Below are 22,157 nucleotides of genomic sequence, written 5' to 3'. Positions count from 1 at the left end.
TGAATGCAGATTCACCTACAAGACCGCTTGCATCACGCATAAAGCCCTTCATCAAAACACCCCACGGTACCTCTCGGATAAACTCCACAAAGCCTGCGGCTCTACAGTGTTGAGGAGCACCGACACACTCGCTCTCATTCCCCCTCTGCTAAATAAGAAATCCACACAATCACGCTCCTTCTCTGGAAATGTGCCTACCATCTGGAATTCCCTCCCTATAGAATTACGCTGAGACCCCTCCTACTACAGCTTCAAAAAAGCCCTGAAACTGCACCTTCTCAGCAAACACTGTGGTCCTTAATCCCTACACCGGGAACAATTCCCAATCCTGCTTCTCACTATTTTGGGTTCCCCTTATCGATCTCCTGACTTCCTCTTCCCCCCTTCTTCTTATAACTACCCTATTTTACTACCTTTACCCTCTTATATCACTAAGTCCCCCTTATAGTCTCAGCCAGCGTCTCACTGTTTAGGGCTCTCCTTACCGATCACTTGACTTCCTCTTCCCCCCTCTTCCTATAACTACCCTATTTAACTACCTTTCCCCTCTCATATAACTAAATCCCCTTATAGCCTCAGCCTAAACTTACCCAGTTCTTCCTCACCCTTCCCCTTCCATTGTCTCCTGCCATTCCTGTTTCCTCCACTCCTTCTTTAGCCTTTCCCAACCACACTTGCTGTATTACTCATGACTCGTTGTATTCTAATGTGAATCTTGATGTAATTAGCCCTGGTAATTATTTTGGTCTGTTTTTATTGTTCTAAGTTGTTTGTGTATGCTACTTCATTATACAAATGTTATTTAGCACTTTTTTTCCACAAAAAAACCCCCCATGCTTCATGCGAGAGCAGATGCCATGTCAGACCTAATTGATAATGCCGTAATTCGACCAAAGCTATTTTTTGGAGATTAAAATATTTCCTTTCTCCATCCAGTACTAAACAAAATGTAGAAGCAACTCAGGACCTATGCGACAATCTCTCAGACTTTTTTCAGGAAAAGATTACTAAAATTTACTTGAATCTTGCTATGGACGATAAAGCCCTTGGTCCTGAGCTCTGTCAAGAAGTGTCATCTAGTGATAATAATGCTCTTGGTCCTGATCTTTGTCAAGAAGTATCACCTCTTAAAGACAGATATGTATTATCAGAATTTGAGAGCATCTATTTGGAAGAAACCGAAAAGGCTCTGCCTTCAGCGAAATCTAGATCTCCTCTTGACCCTTGCCCTTCTAGTACTTAAAGTTAGCATCATCAGTGTTTAGCAAACAAATCAATATGCTATTAATCAATCATTAAAAATGAGCCTCTTCCCTAAATCAAGGAAGAAGGCTATGGTCCTACCTTTGTTTAAAAAAGCTAATTCGAACTCTTCCTGTATGAGTAACTACAGACCAATCTCCCTCCTTCCCGTTCTGGGAAAAATGTTAGAACATTTAGTTAAATTCTCAGATTTCGCACTTAATTGAAAATAATGCTTCTCTTCATCCTTCCCAATCTGGCTTTTATAAAGGCTTTAGTACAGAGGCAGCACTTCTCGAGGTGGCAGAATCTGTCAAATCTAATTGAGATTTAGGTAAACAAGCAGTGCTGGACATCTCGCCCGCGTTCAATACAGTCTCTCATGTGATTCTGCTGGACCAGCTGAGAGCTGCCGGCATTACCAACATGGCCAATAAGTGGCTCAAATCTTTTTTATTGGACAGGGAGCAGTCTGTACACCTTCTAACATTTACATAAGGTTCCTCTTTAAGCTCTACACTATTCAACATTTATCTAGCACCTTTGGGTTAGTTAGTAGAGATCTGGGGTTTTTTAATCTTGTTTTCTATGCTGATGACACCCAGCGGATGCTTTCCTTTCAACAAATGTATATCGCAGTGGTGGGAAACATAGTGAACTGGATTAAACAAAGCTATCTAAAGCTGAATTCAGAAAAATCTGAAATTCTGTTCATCGTAGCATCAGACTCTCCTGCAGCCACACTACTGTGGCCAGATGACTTGGTTCCTTCTTTGATTGCTATAGGTGAGGTAAGAAACCTAGGTGTAATATTTGATAACAAACTATCTTTTAAACTACAGGTGAGAAATATCACAGCAGCTTGCTTTATCCTCTTGAAATCCTTAAAGAAGACCCTGCTATTTCTACCTGACTGCTCTCGCAAGATGGTGATTCAAGCTTTGATCACAGCAAAGCTGGACTATGCACATTCACTGTATCTTGAATTACCAGGTGGACTTCTTAATAAATTACAACTAGTACTAGTTCGTCTGATCTTGAAATGTCCAAGATGACAATCCACCAGGCAAAACCTGGAAGATTCCACACTGGCTCCTGATCAAACAGAGGGTAATGTGTAAGGCCCTGACCATCACTTATTGGGCTTTACATCATTCTGGCCTTCTCTATTTACAAAGGCGACCCAAGCAGTATGACTCTAGCAGGACCTTACGCTCCTCCAATAAGGGTCTGATAAGTACTCCTAAGATACATAAGGATAGGCTGGGAGTACGTTCCTTCACCTATCTGGCAGCAAAATGCTGGAACTTGCTTTCTAAAGTGCTCAGAGATTTAGATCCAGAAAAGACTTTCAAGGTATCTTTAAAAACTCATCTTTTCAGGGAGCTCGTTCCTGTTCCTTCTACAGGCTTTTTTGTGCCAGGACACTTCTTCTGAAGCAGCTGTGTGCTTTATAAATTACATTCATTCATTCATTCTGTGGCACAGCGTGCAAGGGAACCATGTCTGGACATTACCATGGCTACTTAGGGTGTTCGATCAAACTCACAAAAAGTGACGAGTGGAACGCTTGCACATAATCCAAAACACAAGCAATCATTCTGAATAGAATCCTAACCCATTGTTTTTTGCCCACTGTGCCACTCTAGAAAGAGGGCTGCCTTATACAAATCAGTGCTTACCCAGCACCTGATGGGACCAGGCCATCCTAGACTGTTAGGCAATACCCGGAAGGAAACACAAAGAGCCCCAGACTGGTTTCGCCTTGTAAGGCTTCGTTACTGAGAAAGTACAAGGTACACATGTCTGGACATACCGTTAGCCATTTATGGTGTTACATCAAGCACACAAAATATGACTGGAAGAATGCTTGCAAATTGTCTTAATCACTGGCAAATACTTTGGGTAGCATTACAACCCACTATTTTTTGCCCACTGTGCCACTCTAGACAAAGGCTCTCCTTATGCAAATCAGTAGTGACATTGCTCCTTATAGGAATAATTACTTTGCCTCTTCAATTTGTTCCCAGCATTGACCCTCACTAATTCATTTGGAAGGGAGCCATCCATATCTTGTCAGGAGCCAGATCTGGGTTTACATAGGTCCATGGAGCCTACTGCTTGCATTCTTCTCCTTTTTCTCAGGAGGAAAGAAGTCGTCAGGTTCACTCACCTCTCCTATCGGCTACCCTGATGTAAGGTGCCTTCAACTGGATGAACCCAAAGTACCTTGCCTCAAGACTGTCATCACTGACAAAGAAGACGATGGAAGGGTAAAGGATCTGAATTAGGAGCTTTGTGTGTTTTCTCCTAACGAGACAGGCAAGGTTTTGTTGAGGGCGGAGTCTGAGTAATGAACATTGTAGGCTCCAAGATACCTGATACTAGAGCCAATGCACATTTTTAAAGCAAAGGTGCCTTCAACAACCATGATGTGTACTGGAGAGGTTTCTAAACTGCAACACTCTGCTTAAGGTTTCAAAAGAAAGAATTTCTTTCAGCTGGAGATGGCCTGGATGGGAACAAAAAGTACATTCAAGTGTTTCCAAACCCTCCCTTATACTAAGTAACATCTCAATGATCCATAGATGTGGAATGAGGGGTATCAGTATCCATCATTATCAGTACCCGAAGGTCCCCGAGTATGATATTGGACGAGCTTTGATTTGTATTCAGATTTTGGGGGAGTTACATTGGAAAGGAGTCCCGGGCCAGCAATGTTCTGATGCTACATTTCCCAGTACTGTAGGCAAATTCATTGAATTCCCCCTTAAGGAGAACATACAAATGTTTTTCAGCACCTGCTAGTGCAATGCTGAAGACACTTTAGATGGCGTACACAACGAGCTAGTGCAGTGCACAAAAGTGGCAGAGGAAGAGCAAGAGGCAGGTCGCGCAAAGACCTCACGCTGAGGAGTGATAGCTACTTCCAATATATCGAAAGAGAATAAGGACTATTTCATAGCTACCTTCCTCCTCTGGTTCTAAAGCCTACCCTTAAGGATCTATTCAAATTGCTATGTTTAGAACTCTACTCTGAGGGCTCATCCGCTGAGAGCCTTTCTTATGAAGCCTGGCCGACACAAATATTCTCCTTTTGCTATGGGATGCTGGCTTTAATGTCCTACAATATGTACCAATGGAAGTGTCATGTTCAAGTGACAGAGAGTACATCTAAAATACCTTATGAATGCGTTCCCCTGAAATCATCTGAATGTAGAGCTTTATGATCTCAGGAGGCAGAAGACTTTCACAGCTCATGAATCTGGGAAGGTCCCACAGCTGGAGACTCACCTGTCAAGGGTCTCCAGCATAAAACCAATCAGTGACAGAACAGCTCTATCAGCCCTGTAGAACAGATCTAGGAAACCATGACTATATACACATTTTACAGTGAGTAAGAGGCTCACAAAACCACCTATATCAAGGCGCTCTGCTGTAACACAGGCCAGTGAAACTGTGAATCTATCCAGGCTAACAAAGAGGAATTTATTTGAAACAGTGGATCTAACGAAGCTCTCCAGTGAAGAAATAGATTATGAAATAATGGATCTATTGAAACGCCTTTAAACTATGGATGTATGAAGGCTCATTAGTCTAGAAGTGGGCTGTGGCATCATGGATCTCTCAATGCTCACCACTGTGGAACAGGCCATTGAACCATGAACCTATCAAGCTTCTCCAAAGTAGAATAATCTCAGAAAGTAGAGGAGTTATGATAACTCTACAGAACAAAACACGCCAATGCATTCATGAATGTGTCATGGATTTCCAATGTGCAATTCATCCATGAACCATGCATCCAGGAAGGCTCTTTGGTGTAGAACAATTTTAGAACGTGGCCACAAAATCATTTATTTATGAATTATTTCCAGTGAAAAACATCATAAAGAAAACATGGATCTAGCAAAGCTTTCCAAGGTTGTACACATATATGAAACTAAGGATCTATTAAGACTAGCTGATATCGATTAGATTGATACAACTAAACATATATCCATGATCTACAACATTATAAGAACATCTCCAGGTGCCCATGGTGGGACAAGCTCATCGAATAAAGAGGCAGACCAGGCTTTGTAGCATGTACTAAGCTCCTCAAAAATAATGTATCCAGGTGTTGCACAAAATAGGCCTACATTTAATAGCTGTGACTGACTGGGTGGCGAATGGAGTAAGAGATGCAGACAAGACGGATATACAAGTTTAAAGTAAAAAGGATGTTATATGTAAGCAAGTATTTTCAACATAAATAAAGGATTCTGAGTTTTTATTAACCTTTGACCAAACTCTTACTATTAAAGGGAATCACTCCTCGTACAATCATAGAGATGTCATAGAAACAATATTTTTAAACAGCCCACTTTGACACAGACATAAGATAGTTTATTTTTTCTCTGAAACCGAAGGAGAATAGTTTTCTTGCACAATAATGCAGTTGATGTAAAATGTTGGCCTGAGTGTTCCAAAAAACATGATGGGACACATGTCTCAAATACTAACACTATACAACAATGAATTAGGAGCATGGATCTAAGAATCATTTTTCTTCATACACTATCCCACATTTAAGGTAGATAATAATCAAAGCTACAAATGCACATGATGCTACACTTACAGTATTACAGTACAACCCCCCCACCCGATGTTTACCAATCCTCCCACTGAAGATATTTTCTAAGTATATGACTGGGGCATAATGAAGTAAAATGCAACACAAATTCTTGTGTTTCCTACCTGAATGCATGTTACTATGAAGCCTGTATTTCTACGCTTTTTCAGTTTTCTGAAGAATTTATATCACACAATGTACTACCAGTTTTCTGAAGAAGTTCCCTAGACAGCATGCAGTCCTATTAGAAGCACAAAAAATAAATACAAGTAAGCGGAGGTGTCTCACCTGTCCCCAAGAACCAACAACCCATTTGGTGCACGGGTGGGTGTTGCACGGTCTTGTGTTGTTTGGTCGTGCACTGTCATCACAGCGTCCAAACTCTGGACAGGTGACCAGTCGCTCCTGTGCCCCTCCACCGCATGATTCTGAGCACTGCCAAGGTACAAAGGATACAGCATTAGACTGGAAAACGTTTGAGGCAGAGCCACACATTAGTAATGAATCGAAGATGTTATACTCTGTAAGAGGCCAGTGACAGACAGACACTACAACTGCCTGTTTTAATTTCTACTCTACGATCCAGAAAAAACAGAATTTGTGACAGAGCATACTGCGTTGGGCATAGGATCTGCATTCCTCTGTGGACCATTCAATTGTAACTACTCCCAAGGAAAAAACTGTAGGGGCCCCCGCTGAGCCCGCACCAAAAATATCTGGAAGAGATAATTTGTGTCCCACTGGATCCACTAAACACGCTCTGACATCCCTAAACGGATCCCCTTCTCCTGCCCAAACAGGCAGAATCGCCCACCTGACCTTTCATTGATCGGCATTGGGACATCCTGGTCTTACTTTTCAACAATGTGGTGGTAGTTCATAGCAAGAAGAAACCAGAAGTTCAGATGATCATAAATGTAGAGGCCCCAGTCTTCGGGGGGGGGATATTCATGTGGTTTCATTCAGATTCATGAACACTATGGATTGAAACTCACAGTTGCCCCCTTTACCTATGAAGAATATCTGCCTAGGGGTGGGGGAGTACACTTAAAACTATTTTACAATTCTGAATATATTAAAATTTTAAACCAGCACTGGGCATAATAAATACATAAAATATCAGCTGTTGGCATCCAACACTTCTTTTGCCAATCGTGCCCAGACAAAATGTGTCCTTTGAGGAATCGAAGTGGAGAGCGGTTGTGCAGGTTCTCATACAGTCCCAGTTCAGATTTCTTTCGTGATCCTCGAGTCTTGCAAAACCCCACATAGTTCTGTACTCCTAGTGCCAGCTCAGCTTCACCCATGGACAAACCCTGTATTGTCCTTCAAACTGGCATATAAAAATATGTCGTTTTTGTTCATGGCTGACAGCCTGCAGGCTTGGGCATTAAACAGGTTCTTGCTCAACAACTGCTCAAGACAAAAAGGGCAGAACGTTTGACCAGATGAAAGGAAGTTTTGTGCCACTAGCTCTCTAGTGTGGATGAAAACACATTTTACAGATATCTCTAGGCATTCCTAAATTTACAATTATAATTAGGGAGTTTATTTCAGTTTTTACCCCAAGATGAATCAAGACCAGTTCAATCTCTTTTGAATAGAGGAAGAATTTTGTTGAAACAAGACACCCTTAGGCATATGTCCTAGTTTCAGCAAGAAACGTACCACACTAACAATGAATTGTAAGCCTATGACAGTGCCATAATGGAGTGCAATGCAGTTAGGCAAAGTGATACCATTCAAGGAATCATAATGGCGAGCACCCTATAAAAGCTACCCTCTTTGTAAACAATATACTAGGACCCTCTCTTCTTCCACCAGCTATCCTCTTTGTAGGTGATATTCTAGTGACCCTCTCTTCTTCCAACAAACTCTGGTTCACTACCAAGATCCAACATTAATTGGTCGAAGTCCAAAATAATGCCTCTCTCGCCAGCAGCCACTGAAAACCATTCAACTTACCTGTAACTTGGGTTACAGGTATGTTGAATGGTCAACAGAGCAAATACCTTATCTGGGCATAAATTGAAACCGAAATGTTTGTTCCATACTCCCATCAAATGTTACAAAAGTGTTGGCTCGTTTCCAAGACACTAATGGAGAGTACAGCCTGGATTTGCCCATGTGGGCAAAACTTAGCACTATCAAAATGTATGTTCTGTCCAAATGTATATACTAATTCACCACTAATCCTTTATAGGTTCCGGAGTATCGTGCTACTCGCTGAAAAAGCACTTCAACACCTCATCAGGAGTAGCAAGGGCTATATAACTGCAAACCGTTTCCCTTTTCTATCCCTCCACTATCCTTCTCAATCCAAATAACTGACTAACATATCCAGCACTCAAATTACTTTCATATTTCACTACACGAATTCACCACTAATCCTTTTATGGGTTCTGGAGTACAGTCTACTCGCCGAGAAAGCACTTCAACACCTCATCAGAGGTAGCGAGCGCTATATAAATCCAATGTACGTTATTGCATTTTCCTTATTAGTTTACTCTCTCTACTTCTCATACTGATCAGTATTGTTCTCATTGTTTCATTTTTATGCTTGCTACCCAAACTGCAAGAAAACGAGATTGTTAATATTCCAGGTTTTTATTTACATTTTAAAAGAAATATTTTTATAGGGAAAAAATGAATAAAAAGTCTGTCCTTAGATCACAGGTTTAACTTTATCAGAACACTATAAGACATTTCTTCAGTGATGCAGGAATGACCAGGCTTTTACTAGCCAGTGTGTTTAACTGTTGCTGAAACAAGAGGTTGAGCCATTTCCCCTTGTAGACCAATACAGTGGGTGTACTAATAGTGATTATAATTGTAAGCAAAAGGGACAAGCTCACAAGTTCACCTCAAGTCATATATGTCTTCTAATTCCTGAAAAGAGAAAAGTTCTAAAAGCTAGCATCCCAAATAAGAACTCTGGTTCCTTTTGGAAAACATTAGCTATACACACACTTGATCGACAAGAATTCTTCTTTCGTATTTCAATGTGGCCCCCACACCGGTGTTTCTTCCGCTGTCAGCATGACCAGTGCAAAGAGCTACCACCTAGACAGAATGGGGCAGATTTATGTTTGACTTGCGCCTCATTTACGCCGCCGTTGCGTCACTTTTGTGACGCAGCAGTGGCGCAAATCCTGCGCCATGGTGCGGGGTATTTACAACGTGACGCATCGGGGAGATGCGTCACGTTGTAAAGCCCTGTGCCACATGTAGGCATTCCAGGGCAGGTGGGGGCGTTCCGGCGCAGGAACGCCTCCTAAAAGTGGCTGAGTGAAATCTACAAGATTTCACTCAGTCACTTTTGAGCCCATGCTGCGTCAAAACCCTGCGCCTGCTTGAAGCAGGCGTAAGGATTGACGCAGCATTGTGCAGATAGGGCCCCCCAGAGCATTGCTGGAGCTGCGTCGCGCTTGCGACGCAACTCCAGCAATGCGCCACTTTTACGGCACAGATGCGTGACGCATCTGTGCCGTTTTTGCCCCATGGTGCGCCGCATTATAAATGCGGCGCATCCATGGTGGCGGAGCTGGGGCGCAAAATAACTGGGGCATCCCTGCTGATATGCAGGGATGCGTCAGTTATTATAAATATGCCCCAGAGTTTCTCTAAAATACGACAATTTACAACTGCGAGGTAACAGCAAAACTGTCACCAGGTGAGAGATCTTTTTCAGCCTGTGTACTGTACATGTCAACAGGGGAGAAGGGGAGTGGCCCTCTGATGAAGATGGAAGCCGAACACAGAGCTCTTATTTTTCTTCTCGTCTTCATGAGATAGAAAGTATTGAGGGGCCTTAGGGATATTCATTCCTAGTTCCAGCATGTTCAAGACATTAGTATGCTTTTAGATGATATCGTTTGGACAATTTTAGGCAACAGGAAAGCTTTCTATTTCATTCTTCTTGTAAAAGCTATGTGAATTCTTCTGCAATTCGGTGCATAGCCAAAAAATGCAAAAATGCTTTTTAAGGTACATGGGAATTTTCGCCCAGCAAGGTAAGGTATTTATCAGAGAGATCTAGCTCTTTTTTTCTTTGTGGGCTTTAAACATTGCATTTCGAGACATCATTACATAGCATGACCAGGTCATTGGGGCACATGCATCAAGACATGCTTTTGCGAGTCTTTAATTGCGATTATTAAGGAATCGCAATTAAGGACTCGCAAAAGCCTATGCATGTAGGAATCGCTATAAAAATAGCGATTCCTAAACATTCCTTAATTGCGACTCGCAAATTGCGACTCGCAATTAAGGAATGGCTTCCCATTCATTCCTATGGGCCTACAGTCCTATAGGAATGAATGGGAAATTGCATGCGCAATTTGCGAGTACCAATAGGTACTCGCAAATTGCACATGCAATTTCAAGGGTGCAAGGGTGTTAAAAGGACACCCTGTTGCACCCCTGAAATAGATCTGTGCACACATGTTACACACACATGCCCAAAGTGCATGTGTGTGTAACCTACAACTTTGAAAAATGCACTTTAGTGCATTTTTCAAAGTTTTTGCTATTTACCACCTGGCATTATTTTTCTGTAAATAACGAACCCTGATAGCGAAATCGCTATTTTAAAAGGCATCTTGCATTGCATTTAAGGAATCGCAATTTGCGATTCCTTAAATGCAATCGCAATTTGCTATTTTTGCATTTGGGATGATGCATCACAAATGCAAAAATACCGGTCGCAGAGGGGCGAATTCTGAGAATCTGCCCGTTTGCGACCAGTTTTTGCCTTGATGCTTCTTGCCCTCCATTTTTCCATGAGGTTTCGGCTTCTCTGAGAAGGAGGTTTTTCATCCCCCTTCGTAAGATTTGCCTCGGTTTTCCTTTTATAGCTCTTTAAAATTGCTTCAGACAAAAAACCGTTGTGTAATGTCACAGTGCCCCCTGCATCATCCACGAACCTCTGCATGACACACAAACTCAGTATTTTCTTTTCTCAACGCTGACAGCCTTGATGAAAATAATTTCTCACCATCAGTGATCTCGTGACATAGAACCCATTGTGGCCGATGACATTAAGGTCTTAGTCGGCAAAAACGATTTTGGCAGACAGCCACCAGGAACGCTCGTCTCAGAACTGCATTCCCAAGCCAAAATGGAGACTGTCTGGAACGTTCTAATAGAAGACACAATTGCACAATAGAAACACTGGAAGGCCTCATTTGTTTCCCCTGGGGGTTATCCTTTCTGACATATCCCATATTTTGTCTCGATACTGAGAGGAAACTGAAACACTTTCCTTTCTGCTGTGGTTTAAGAACAAAATAGGCCGTAATTTTTCTCCCCTTTGAATTATTTTTAACACCATTTGTAAACTGGGTCAGTGTAGATTGCCACTACCATCTTGTTTACATAGTCCCAGTTCCTTAAATGTCATGCCAATAAAAACACACATTTACCCGGAGTGAGGAAAGTTTGTTTCGTATCAAAGAGAAAGCTCTTTCGTACAAGGCATGGAGCGCTCCTTTCCTGTCCCTAGTTAAGCAAGCGGTGAGTTTTCACCCACCTAAGGACTTAAAAAGCTGTGTTGTGGAAACTGTTGTAGTTCTCACAGTACACTGAAAATGTCTACAAAGGTGAACACTTCAGATAAACTCACATAAATGACTCTCCTCTTCAGATGAGGAGGCAGCCAGATACCATGTGAAACTATGGGCCCTGTATTTACAAATTGGGTGATAACAGTAAATGCGCCCATTTCCGGAGGAAGTGCTAAATCCGCACTGGATCCACCAGCAGAATTTCATCCACCACACTATCCAAAAGTGTCAACATCTCTTTACTGCTGGATTGTTAAATGAAGCAAGCCATATTTGTCTTTCAGAATCCATCTGTCCCAGTTGATTGGTTGAGAGAGAAAAGGGCCCCGTCTGTAGTTGGCAATAGGCTATTACATTGTAGTCCTTTCACAGCATTTGAAGACAATACATTTACCTGAGTAATTGACTATCTCAAATTAATTTTGGTGAGCCCAAAAGCTGAAAAACCCATTAAAACACAGAGGAAAGGACATAGCAATATTTAAGAAAGAAGATGGGAAAGACATGGCAAACGACCTTTACAACGCGGTCGTTACACCGCGGTACGTTTACATCACGGTCATTACAACGCAAGTCGTTACATCGACTTGCGCTGAATGGCGTTATACACTAAGGAATAGTATGATTTCCTATTCCAACACCTTTCCTACTGTTACGTAGCCTGGAGTTGGAATAGTAAATCATACTATTCCTAAGTCCAGCACCCTCCAGCGCAAGTCGTTGTAACGACTTGCGTTGTAATAACTGCGTCACATATTCGAAAGACATACTGCCTGCTGTGTTAACTATATGTGAGCATCCCAGAGAGGTCAAGCTGAATAGATTGGGAGATTAATCTGCAGTGTTACATCGAGGTCTTTGCACAAGAGATGTCACGATTTGGATGGGCCTTCAGACTTAAATTCCCAATCAGCCAGTAAATGTAGTACCTCCCTGGACCCCTGACAGCTCCTTTGCCTCTAATATGGTGCAGGCACAGAGGCAAAGAGTTCCCTCATTTTCATAGGGTGGTAACACCCCCTTTGGATCGTGCCAGCACTACATGTGTACAGAAGGGGTTGTGCAAACGTCTATAGCGCCTTCTGTAATATCAAAGTGCTCCGGCAGTGCAGAAAGTGAGAAAACATGCCCATCGTACCCCAGGGCACTCTCCCTATTATGGCCCCACGTTTGCTTCCCTCTTGCACCAGCTACAGATTAAGCACCACTACAGCAGAGAGAATTTACATTTACTCAGTCATAAGCCCACACCCCTTTCACAGATTAAAACCACCATCCACAACTGTATAAATATGATAAATTCAGAGAAAGACAATCTGCTACATAAGAAAGGAAACTCTGTCATGAAAAAGTACCAAATGAATTGAAAGCAATATTGTTTCATGAGAAAATACCTTTTACCCTTTTACAGTGTCCCTCACTCAAACATGATATAACCAATGAATGAATAAATAGATTAATGTATTAATGAATGCCTTGCTGCAGAAGCCTATTAACATCCTGCCTATCCCACATTTAAACCCTTTCAGGTCCAACTCTGTTTCATGTCCTCACAAGGTCAATAAAACAAGTGTCTTTGAATTTGGTGCTAGTGATACCTTCTATTTACGGTGCCAATAAGCTAGAAGGCTGTCAACAAGCATTATAAAAAACAAGTTTCTTTGTCACTGATGATGAGGACTTTTAACTCACGGGCCCATACTGTTCCTTTGAAACCAATATATACTGGGGTTGCTAATAGTAATAAAAACTGTGTAACCCTTTTTGGACTTTTTTATACAAAAATATTCCTATTTGCTGCAGAATATTCTGCACTTAGGTCAGGCCATGTGTTAGACAAATCAGCCTTAGGGTGGTCTTCCCCCAGACCTTTTTTGCCTGCTTACCTTCTCTTTATGCTGATTCTTTTTGTTGGACTTAAGACTCTGAGCACTTTACCACAGTTGACCAATGCTTAAGTGCATGTGCTGCCCCCACAAACATGATAACATTGGCTTAGCCACAATTGGTATATGTAATTTAATTGTAAGTCCCTTGTAGAGTGGGGTATCATATACCATGGGCCTGTAAATTAAATGCTACTGGTGGGCCTGCAGCACTGATTGTGCCACCCACACAAGTAGCCCTTCAAAGATCTCTCAGACCAGCCACTGAAGGTCCTGTGTTGGCAGTTTACTGCCATTACGACTTGGCATTAAAAACCCCTTGCCAAGCCCTAAACTCAACTTTTATTACACATAAGTCACCCCTAAGGTAGGTCCTAGGTATCCCATAGGGCAGGATGCTGTGTAAGTAAAAGGTAGGACATGTACTTTTAAGTTTTGCATGTCCTGGTAGTGAAAAACACCTAAAGCAATGTTTCACCACTGTGAGGCCTACCCCTCTCATAGGTTAACATTGGGAATTCCTTGTTACACTTTTAAACTGTAATTCCTGATTGAGAAGGAGAAGCTTTGTCATGTTTTATATCTTTGGAATGGTAATGATAAATCCTCTTTACAGGTAAAGTTGGATTTAACATTACTATTTTAGAAATGCCACTTTTAGAAAGTTGGCATTTCTCTGCTCTTAAAGCTCTGTGTGCCTGCAGCTTGTCTCCAATACACATCTGGGGTGGATGACAGCTTGACTTTGTACATTCCCTCTTGACAGCCACAGACAAAGGAAGGTTAGGTGTGTCTGAGTGCCCATCTGCATCCTGATGGCTCATCCTGGGCAGGATGGGAGGGAGGAGTTGACACCTGAAAGGCAGTGTCCTGCACCCACACAAAGGGTTGATTACCCCCTACAGATAGTCTGGTGCAATGGTTGGGAAGAAAGGACTTCTGTGCACTTCAAAGACCCTTCTTTGAAGTCACCCCCACCTCAAAGACACAACTGGGTATAAGTACTGGGCCTCTGACCCCATTAAATCAGACACTTTTGGACCTGTGAAGAACCTTTGTCAGAAGGACTGCTGTGCTGCTACAAGGACAATCACTTGGCTGGACTGATGCCCTGGAAGATTTGCTTCTTTACTGTGCTGCCCTGCTACCTGTCACTGCTATCTGACCCTGCTGAGTGATCTCCAAGGGCTGGTTGGCTTGCCTCCTGTTTCTGAGACTCACGGTTTTCAAAGTCTCATCATCTAGTCATGTGCCTGGTCCATTAGAAGTGGACATAGTTGATTGCTTGTTGGACCCGGTCTCGTGGCGTGGTCCCGAACCCCCCTACCAGACCAAACGGGGGCAACCTCAACCCTTCCGGGTCCCCCTGGATTGTACCCCGCTACCCGCGCCAGCCTTCGCGACGCGACCCGCCCCCGGCCTCGGTCCCAGCGAAGCCCCGACATCAAGGCGCCAAGATCTGACCGGAGGGGGTCGAGTGGCCACTGCACAGATCCCGGAGGAGGAGAGTTTCGATGGGGCCTCCAGCCGTCCCCCGACGCCTGGTTTCGATCGGCCTCCGGCCTCCCTGGGCGCTGGCTCCCCCCCCCCCGCTGGGTGTCTGGACTCTCTCTTCCCAGCCCCTCCGACTAACCCAGGCGCGAGGGTCCGGACATCAAAGGGCTCCAGACCTATATCTGGGGCAGCCCAAAACCAGGACAGTAGTTGTATCCTGGAGTCAAGAGCCCTGCTGATCGGATCGCGGCTGACCCTACGGAGAGAGACTCATTGCCTGGAACTTGGAAACTCAAGCCCTGCTGACTACATCGCGGCTCCCCCTTGCTGAGGAGAAAGATCCTCACGGAACATCGGAGCCCTGCTGACATCGTCACGGCCCGACCCCGCTGAACTAACCATCGGAGCTCTGCTGACCTCGTCGCGGCTCGACCTCGCTGAAGTAACCACCGGAGCCCTGCGGACGACGTCCCGGTTCCCGGAACCCCCCCAGCTCGAGGATTGAGAGCTGGGCGTAGGGTGTCCCCATACCAGGCTGGTACTGAGACTCTCCCGCTACCCCGTCCCTAAAAGACCCTGAGACTCTTTTGGATCCCTCGATCCGCCTGTAAATATTGCCACGGAGACCTGCCTTTAATACCGATAAAGACTTGTGAGAATTGATACCCTTGTTGTGTCCCTTTGTGGTGGTGGGATTGCTTGGCTGTCACGATCATAGGAGAAGGACCTCGCCCAGGAGGCTTCTCAGCGGCGCTCGGCTACTTTCCTACGGAACGGTGGCTCGCGGGGTGGTCAGTCCGACACCATCTGACTCCCCGGAGATCGCCCTTCTAACATTGCTCCAGTGGAACCCTAGCATTCTCTGCTTGCATGAAGCAGAACCGACACATCGCCCCTGTTACGGGAGTGGACCCAGCGCATCACACTCAGAACCAGAGCATTGCCTCCAGAAACTGAAGCATCGGAACCACGCATTGCCGCTGCAGCAGTGTGGGAGGATTGATGCATCCCCTCGACTGAGCAGAGAAACCCGGTGCATTGCACTCAGAACCAAGGCATCTCGGCTTCTGCGCTTTATATCTGGAACTGACGCATCGCCACCACTGTGTGAAGAAAATCGACGCATCACCTTGACTGCGGGATCGACACTGATGCATTGCTTGGCTGTACCCCGCATCTCGCTGTTGCGACCAGGACCAAGGTACTTTCTTCAGTGGGCCTGTGTGGCTCCTGTATATGGCCTGCACTTCATCGTGGTCATGGTTATGACTTAGCCCCGGTCCAGCGCGTCCAGATAACCCTCATAGGCTCTAAGAACACTTTTATTTATTAAACATTATTCCTATCTCGACTTTTGTTGCATTTTTGTTGTTTTGGTCTTGATTTAGGTATAAAATGATCGTCTATTTTTCTAACCAGGTGTGGAATCTTTCTGTGATGTTTTCATTGTGTTACCATGTTGCACAAATACTTTACACGTTGCCACTTAAGTTTAGCCTGACTGCTCTGTGCCAAGCTACCAGAGGGTGAGCACAGGTTAACTTTTAGTGTGCATCTTACTTACCCTTATCAGGATTGTGGTTCCTGCCTGAAAAGGTGCATACCTCTGCCAGCCAGAAATCCAATTGCCAACACCATGATAATCCTAATTTACTGTCAGTGGGTGTGTCATTTTGATGAAAAATCAATTCAATTCTATCCCTAGTGCATTATCACTCATTCAGAATTAAAATCCCTTTCTAAGATGCAAAATATTCAACACCTCTCATTCGTTATCATACTTGCCTGGGACGAAAACCTGTTTTCCCAAAATTGAGAGCATTTAAGAAATAAACAACCAATGTGCAATGTAATTGCAATCAATGGGACTGTAATGCAGCTGGGTGTAGTCTAGGTTTTACTACTGTTCAGTGTGTAATGTTGCAACAGATATTACAGTGCAATTACAACCTGGCTACTGTGTATTGAACAGTTACACAGTTAACATGCATTCACTGAATATAACTTTAGATTAGCTTAAGGTTGGAGGGACCATTTGCAGTTCTAATGCTATGCAGCTATGCAATGCACTGCACTCTGGACGTGTCTGCAGTAAAGTATGGTACAGGGGCTCTGCTCACCTCTCTCCATGATGAGGTATACCAGTCCATACAAGGCTTGGGCTGACATGTGGCCTCTGATGACGGCTTGTACACCATCACTTGGCAATGGAATGGTCGAAGGAGCCGCTCATCTCGGGTATCCACGCATTGCACATCACGCACCGTTGTGCCCCCGCCACAGTTCTTAGAACACTAGAAAAAACAGAAGGTGCACATGATGAACATGGAGCGCACTCTACCCTCATACAAAAAGCCGCACTTTCCAAATACAGTCCAACAAAATGACTGACTAAATAAATTATTGGTATTCTCCTTTATGCAGTCTTTTCCTCGTCACAGTGCATGCTTCAATGAGGTGTGTTGTTTTGAGACAGGCACCCCATTACCTAAGCTGAGGATAACCCTAATCCAAGCATTACCACCTCATCACTCTACTTCAGCTTATTTCCTGACTTCTATAAGTAAGTACCAATCAGCAAATTTTGACAAACCAAAATAAGACAATGCACCAAACTCAAAAGTGCTACCCATGGCTTTACTGAGCGTAGAGCTGGGGCAGATCCAGTGTGGTAAGGAGGCCAGCAGTTTAGCACGACTTGTTGCGGTGAAGATAGGTCCATCCACACCGGAGAGTGCAGCGTGATTATATGAAGAGAAGCTCACGTTGCTACTTTACGCATACCTGAGAAACACACATAGCGCCTCTGATCAAGAGGCAGTCACATGCTTGTCCTGCATGCCTTATGTATGCAGACGACATCTTGATTTTGGATCTCACCCCAAGGGGCCTGAACAATCGGCTGCAAACACTCTTTGAATTTGCGGAAAGTCATTTCTTATCAATAAATACGGCAAAAAGCAAGGTGATTTGCTTTTCCGGTAGAAAGAAGCCTAAATGCCTTAATTATCCATGGGTTGTGGGGGGGAAAAAACTGGAATGTGTGAAATTTTACACCTTCCTAGGTAAAATTGTCACTTCTAATTTAAGTGACAAATTACACATTGATAATAACTCCCGGAAGGCTATTTCTCAGGGAAAGAGTTTAATTTCCCTGTATAAAGCCACAGGTAGAAGGCATTTTTCTATTCTTTTAGATGTTTTCAGAGCGAAAGTTCCGGCCTCCCTGTTGTACGGAATTGAGTTAATTGATGTAAAAAAGTGGAATTTTTTAAACTCTGCGGAAGGGAAAATTTTACGCAGTTTAATGTCTGTAGGTACAGCAAATTCGACTGCTTCCTTGAGACAGGAATTGGGCTTACGTAGCAGTTGGGTTCAAGGTCTGGCAAGTATAATACGTTGGGTAGTAGCTTTATCTAAAGGTGAACCTAATACCCTAAGAGATCTTATAAAAAATGAATTATTAGGATCTTTTAATGATTTCTCCCTGATTGTAAAAAACTTCAGATTTGCCGTGCTGCAATTAAAATTGGATGAGGGGACTTTATTTTTATTATCCTCTCATCAATTAAAAACTGTTCTGAAGTCAGCCTCTTGGGAATTGGGGTTTCGTCAGGATAGAGACTTCTGTTTAGCGAAAAAAGGTGGTTCGCCTGTTATTGATTCTTATACCCTGCGAAAAGCTCAATTGTATATGTCTTGGAACATCTCTCATGGCGTTAGACGCCTTGTGTACTTAGTAAGACATAATTTGCTTCCCCTGAAAGCTCTACATGCCAGCTGGTATGGTCATTCGGCATGCTGTGATCTTTGTCAATTGTATGATCAGGACTTAGATCATGTCATGTTTGTTTGTCCTGCACTGATGTCTTGCAGGCGTAGATGGTTGAGACCAATTTGCTTACAACTCAACATATTATCTGCCTCTTCATTTAAGGCAGCCTTGATTAATCCACCTAATGAAATGTTTGTTTTTAAACTGTACAACTTTTTAAAATGTTTTTTGGACCTGTATTAAGCTTGAGTAATTGTGATGGATTATTATATTATGTATTTTTTGGTTTTGTATGTATATGTTGTTTTATGTGGACCTCATAAAGAGTTCCTTATCATAATAAAATAAACTTGAAAACTTGAAACATGCTTGTCCTTCTGTCCTGAACTTTAGGAAGGCCCTCCTTGGCTGAGAAAATGCTGGCGCAAAAGCTAGCATAATCTCACTATCTGGGATCAATGCTGGAGGTGCGGAAGCTTTCACAGCCACGCCACGATTCTCTGACTTCCTATAAGCAGCCTATCAACTCATGTAAATGGTAATCGACCTCTTGGTGTGTAGATAACATAGCAGTTCCTTCGTTAGAGAGAATGGTCGACTGTCTAATGCAAATAAGACAAACCAACTCTGGCAGAAAAAGAGGACCTGCCCTCAAAACCCACATGTCAGATGATGCTCTAAGGTATGGTTTGATGCAAGAAAGAGACCTCAGACACCGAGTTGGCTAAGGTGATGACCAGTGACGTCTAATCCTTTCTGAACAGAACAATGAGCCTCTCGCTAAAGGTTCCCAGAAAAATGTGGAACCAGTGTTGGGGATTTTCCAAGGATATATGTCTAACAAACACTATTGTGACAGACCAACTCAAAAACCTTTTCAGTCAGTCAGTTAGAATACTAGTGTTAGTGTGCCCGCAGGAAAAAAAAAACATTTGAGATCTTAACAGACTTTTTAACTTTTAGGCAATAGATTTTTCTACCAAGATACCTAAGCTATATTTACCATTTTGAAGAAATAGAGACATTTTTTTCTATAAAGTTAGGATTTCGTATATTCGTTGTTTTAAATTATGGTTTTTTGCAAACCTGTGGTCCACTACTGACGGGTTTTTAAAAAATAGCAGCAGTCTGCAGGTTTGTAGGAACATGTTTGAGAAATTTTCAATGTGAGGGTGCCTTGCAGGTAAATCGAGGCAGCAGCTGTTTAGTGTGGCAGTCTCTCTGGAACTACTTCAACGCGTCCTGCCTGCAGAACAAAGATATCTGCTTTACACGGAAGCCCATATTTTAAGTTTTATAGAAGCTTGCGTTGTATTTTAGTATATCAGGTTTGGAAATACCAGAAGAACCTGACACGCAATAAATTATACTGGGACTCGGTGGCACAAGTCCTCCCTAGTGTTCCGGAAGACTTTTGCCCTGTTCTTTCTCAGGGCATTCAGGATGGTCAGGGTTACCAGTCTTCCCCCTATTGGCTGTTGAAGGCTAGCCCCCCCCAGGCAGTTAACCAACTCCAGACTACAAGGAACCTCCTGACATAATTGGGGTCACAAAAAATGTGCTGTAGTCTCACCTGACTCTTTCCCAGCCGTTCCCCTTCAATGGAGCCATTCTAGACACGGCTCATTCTCTTGCTTTCCTCCTGGGAAAGAGGGTCTAGGACATTAGGGCTATGATGCCAATCTTTCACCCTTGGTTCTGGATTTCATTGAGGTCCACTCTGAGGCTGATGCGACTGATGGTCTTCTGCATCCTGCTGGACGAGCATGCCAGGTAGCATGCAGGCTCTGCAGTGACATCGGAAGCCCCAGTGGGCCCAACATCAAGGGGACCTCTCTGACCACATCCAGATTCCAGTCGAGACTGGGTCCGCAGCAGACACCTCTCCCTTCACCACCCAGAGCTGACAGTGTTGACAGTGGTGACTAATGCATCACTCCTGGGCAGGGGCGGCCACTTGGGAGAAGTGAAGATCAGGGACTCTGGTATCCAGCTGGGTCCAGGCTGCATATCAACCTTCTGGAATCAAGGGCAATCCGGTTGGCGCTGAAAGCCTGTCTGCCAACCATCAAGTACCACCATCATGTGGTACTGCAACAAACAGGGCAGGTGGGGTCACCGAAGCCTTTTGCCTGTGGAGCTGACAGTATGCCAGGGAATCTTTCAGGTGGTGAACCACCTGGGGGGCTCCTTGAATGCCAAGGCGGAGAAACTGATCCTTCAGCACCTAGTGGTAATGAGTGGCAGTTATACCCCGTGGGGGAGTGAGGTCTCTTCCGCGAATGGGGAGAACCATGGCCCATTTTATTCACCACCATCTTAAACTTACAATATCAGCACTTCTGTGCTCTTGCTTGGAGACTTTTTCCACCTCAAGTAGAACTCAGGGCTCCTGTACGCCTTTCCACCGATACCCTCCTGCCCTGAGTCCTCAAGATCAGCACAGATTGGGTCCAAGTCATCCTAGTTGTTTCGGACTAGGCACGGAGAGTATGGCATCCAGAGCTCCTGGATTTGAGCATCTATTCTCTGATCAGGCTGCCCCTCTGGGAGGATTTGTTATCACAGCAGAACTATCGGGTTTTCCACCCTGGCCTTTGCAACCTCCACCATGCAAGCATTCTATGGTCAGTCTCACTCTCAAAGGAGTAGGAGAGACTCCATCGCTTGGACCCCAAAAAAGCACTCAGCTGCTACATCGATTGTAGCAAAGACAGGTTCCCCAGAATGAAAAAAGTCAACTCTTTGCAGAAGCCCACCATCCCAGGATGGATTGTGCTCTGCATTAAGATCTGCTATGCACTGGAAAAGAAGCAGCCACCAGGAGGACTGCAAACTCACTCCACCAGGACCAAAGTTGCTACCACTCAGGGGCGTAACACAGGCCCCCGCTGCCCCCGCGTTGCGGGGGGACCCCGAGCTTACAGGGCCCCCTCAGCACAGTACTCAGGAATGAGAGCTCCCGGTTAAGTCCGGAGCGGGGGGGCCTTCTGTGTACCTTGCAGGGGGGGGCCCTGAACTTTCGTTACACCACTGCTACCACTGCGAAGTACCTGTACTAGAAATCTGCCAGGCAGCTACCTGGGTTTCCCTCCATATGTTCACGAAGCACTACTGTCTGGATAGCCAAGTCTGCAGAAAAGGGCATGTTGGCCGCTCAGTCAGGACTATCTGGTTTGAGTCCATCCACTGACCTCCTCCCATTAGGTACTGCTTTGGTATCTATTCAAAATGTGAGGAATCTGCATCTTAAAGTCTCTATCAGAAGAACAAGTTAATTACCTTCAGTATCACTCTTTCTGGTAGAGACTCTATCTAGCCGCAGATTCCTCCCATCGTCCCCTTACTGTGTTAGGACTCTACCCATTAATAAGATCCTAAGGGCCATATGTATCAAGCCTTTTTCCCGTTTGCAAACAGGCAGATTCTCAGAATCTGCCCGTTTGCGAATGGGAAAAAGACTTTTGGGATGTATCATCTCAAAAGGCCATTGCAAAATAGAGAATCGCAAAATTTGCGATTCTCTATTATGCGAATGCAATTAAGGAATTGCAAATTGCAATTCCTTAAATGCAATTCTGGAA

At 43.9% G+C, this 22,157-nt stretch overlaps 1 protein-coding gene across 1 annotated transcript in view; it reads right to left on the bottom strand.

The window, feature by feature from the left end:
* The window catches only part of ADAMTS7 (ADAM metallopeptidase with thrombospondin type 1 motif 7), a 487,405-nt gene that overhangs the window by 63,767 nt on the left and 401,481 nt on the right, over positions 1 to 22,157 (bottom strand). Inside the window, exons 21-22 of the mRNA XM_085644679.1 lie at positions 16,919 to 17,092; positions 6,143 to 6,289 (exon numbers count right to left, since the gene is read on the bottom strand). Of these exons, the coding sequence (XP_085500805.1) occupies positions 6,143 to 6,289; positions 16,919 to 17,092 (321 nt within the window). The remainder of the gene's footprint in view (positions 1 to 6,142; positions 6,290 to 16,918; positions 17,093 to 22,157) is intronic.

The sequence above is a fragment of the Triturus cristatus genome, chromosome 3_1 (genome assembly GCF_964204655.1).
Source record: "Triturus cristatus chromosome 3_1, aTriCri1.1, whole genome shotgun sequence".
Classification (NCBI taxonomy): Eukaryota; Metazoa; Chordata; class Amphibia; order Caudata; family Salamandridae; genus Triturus; species Triturus cristatus.
Note: the sequence above shows the minus strand (reverse complement) of the source record. Positions and strands in the feature narration are given on the sequence as shown.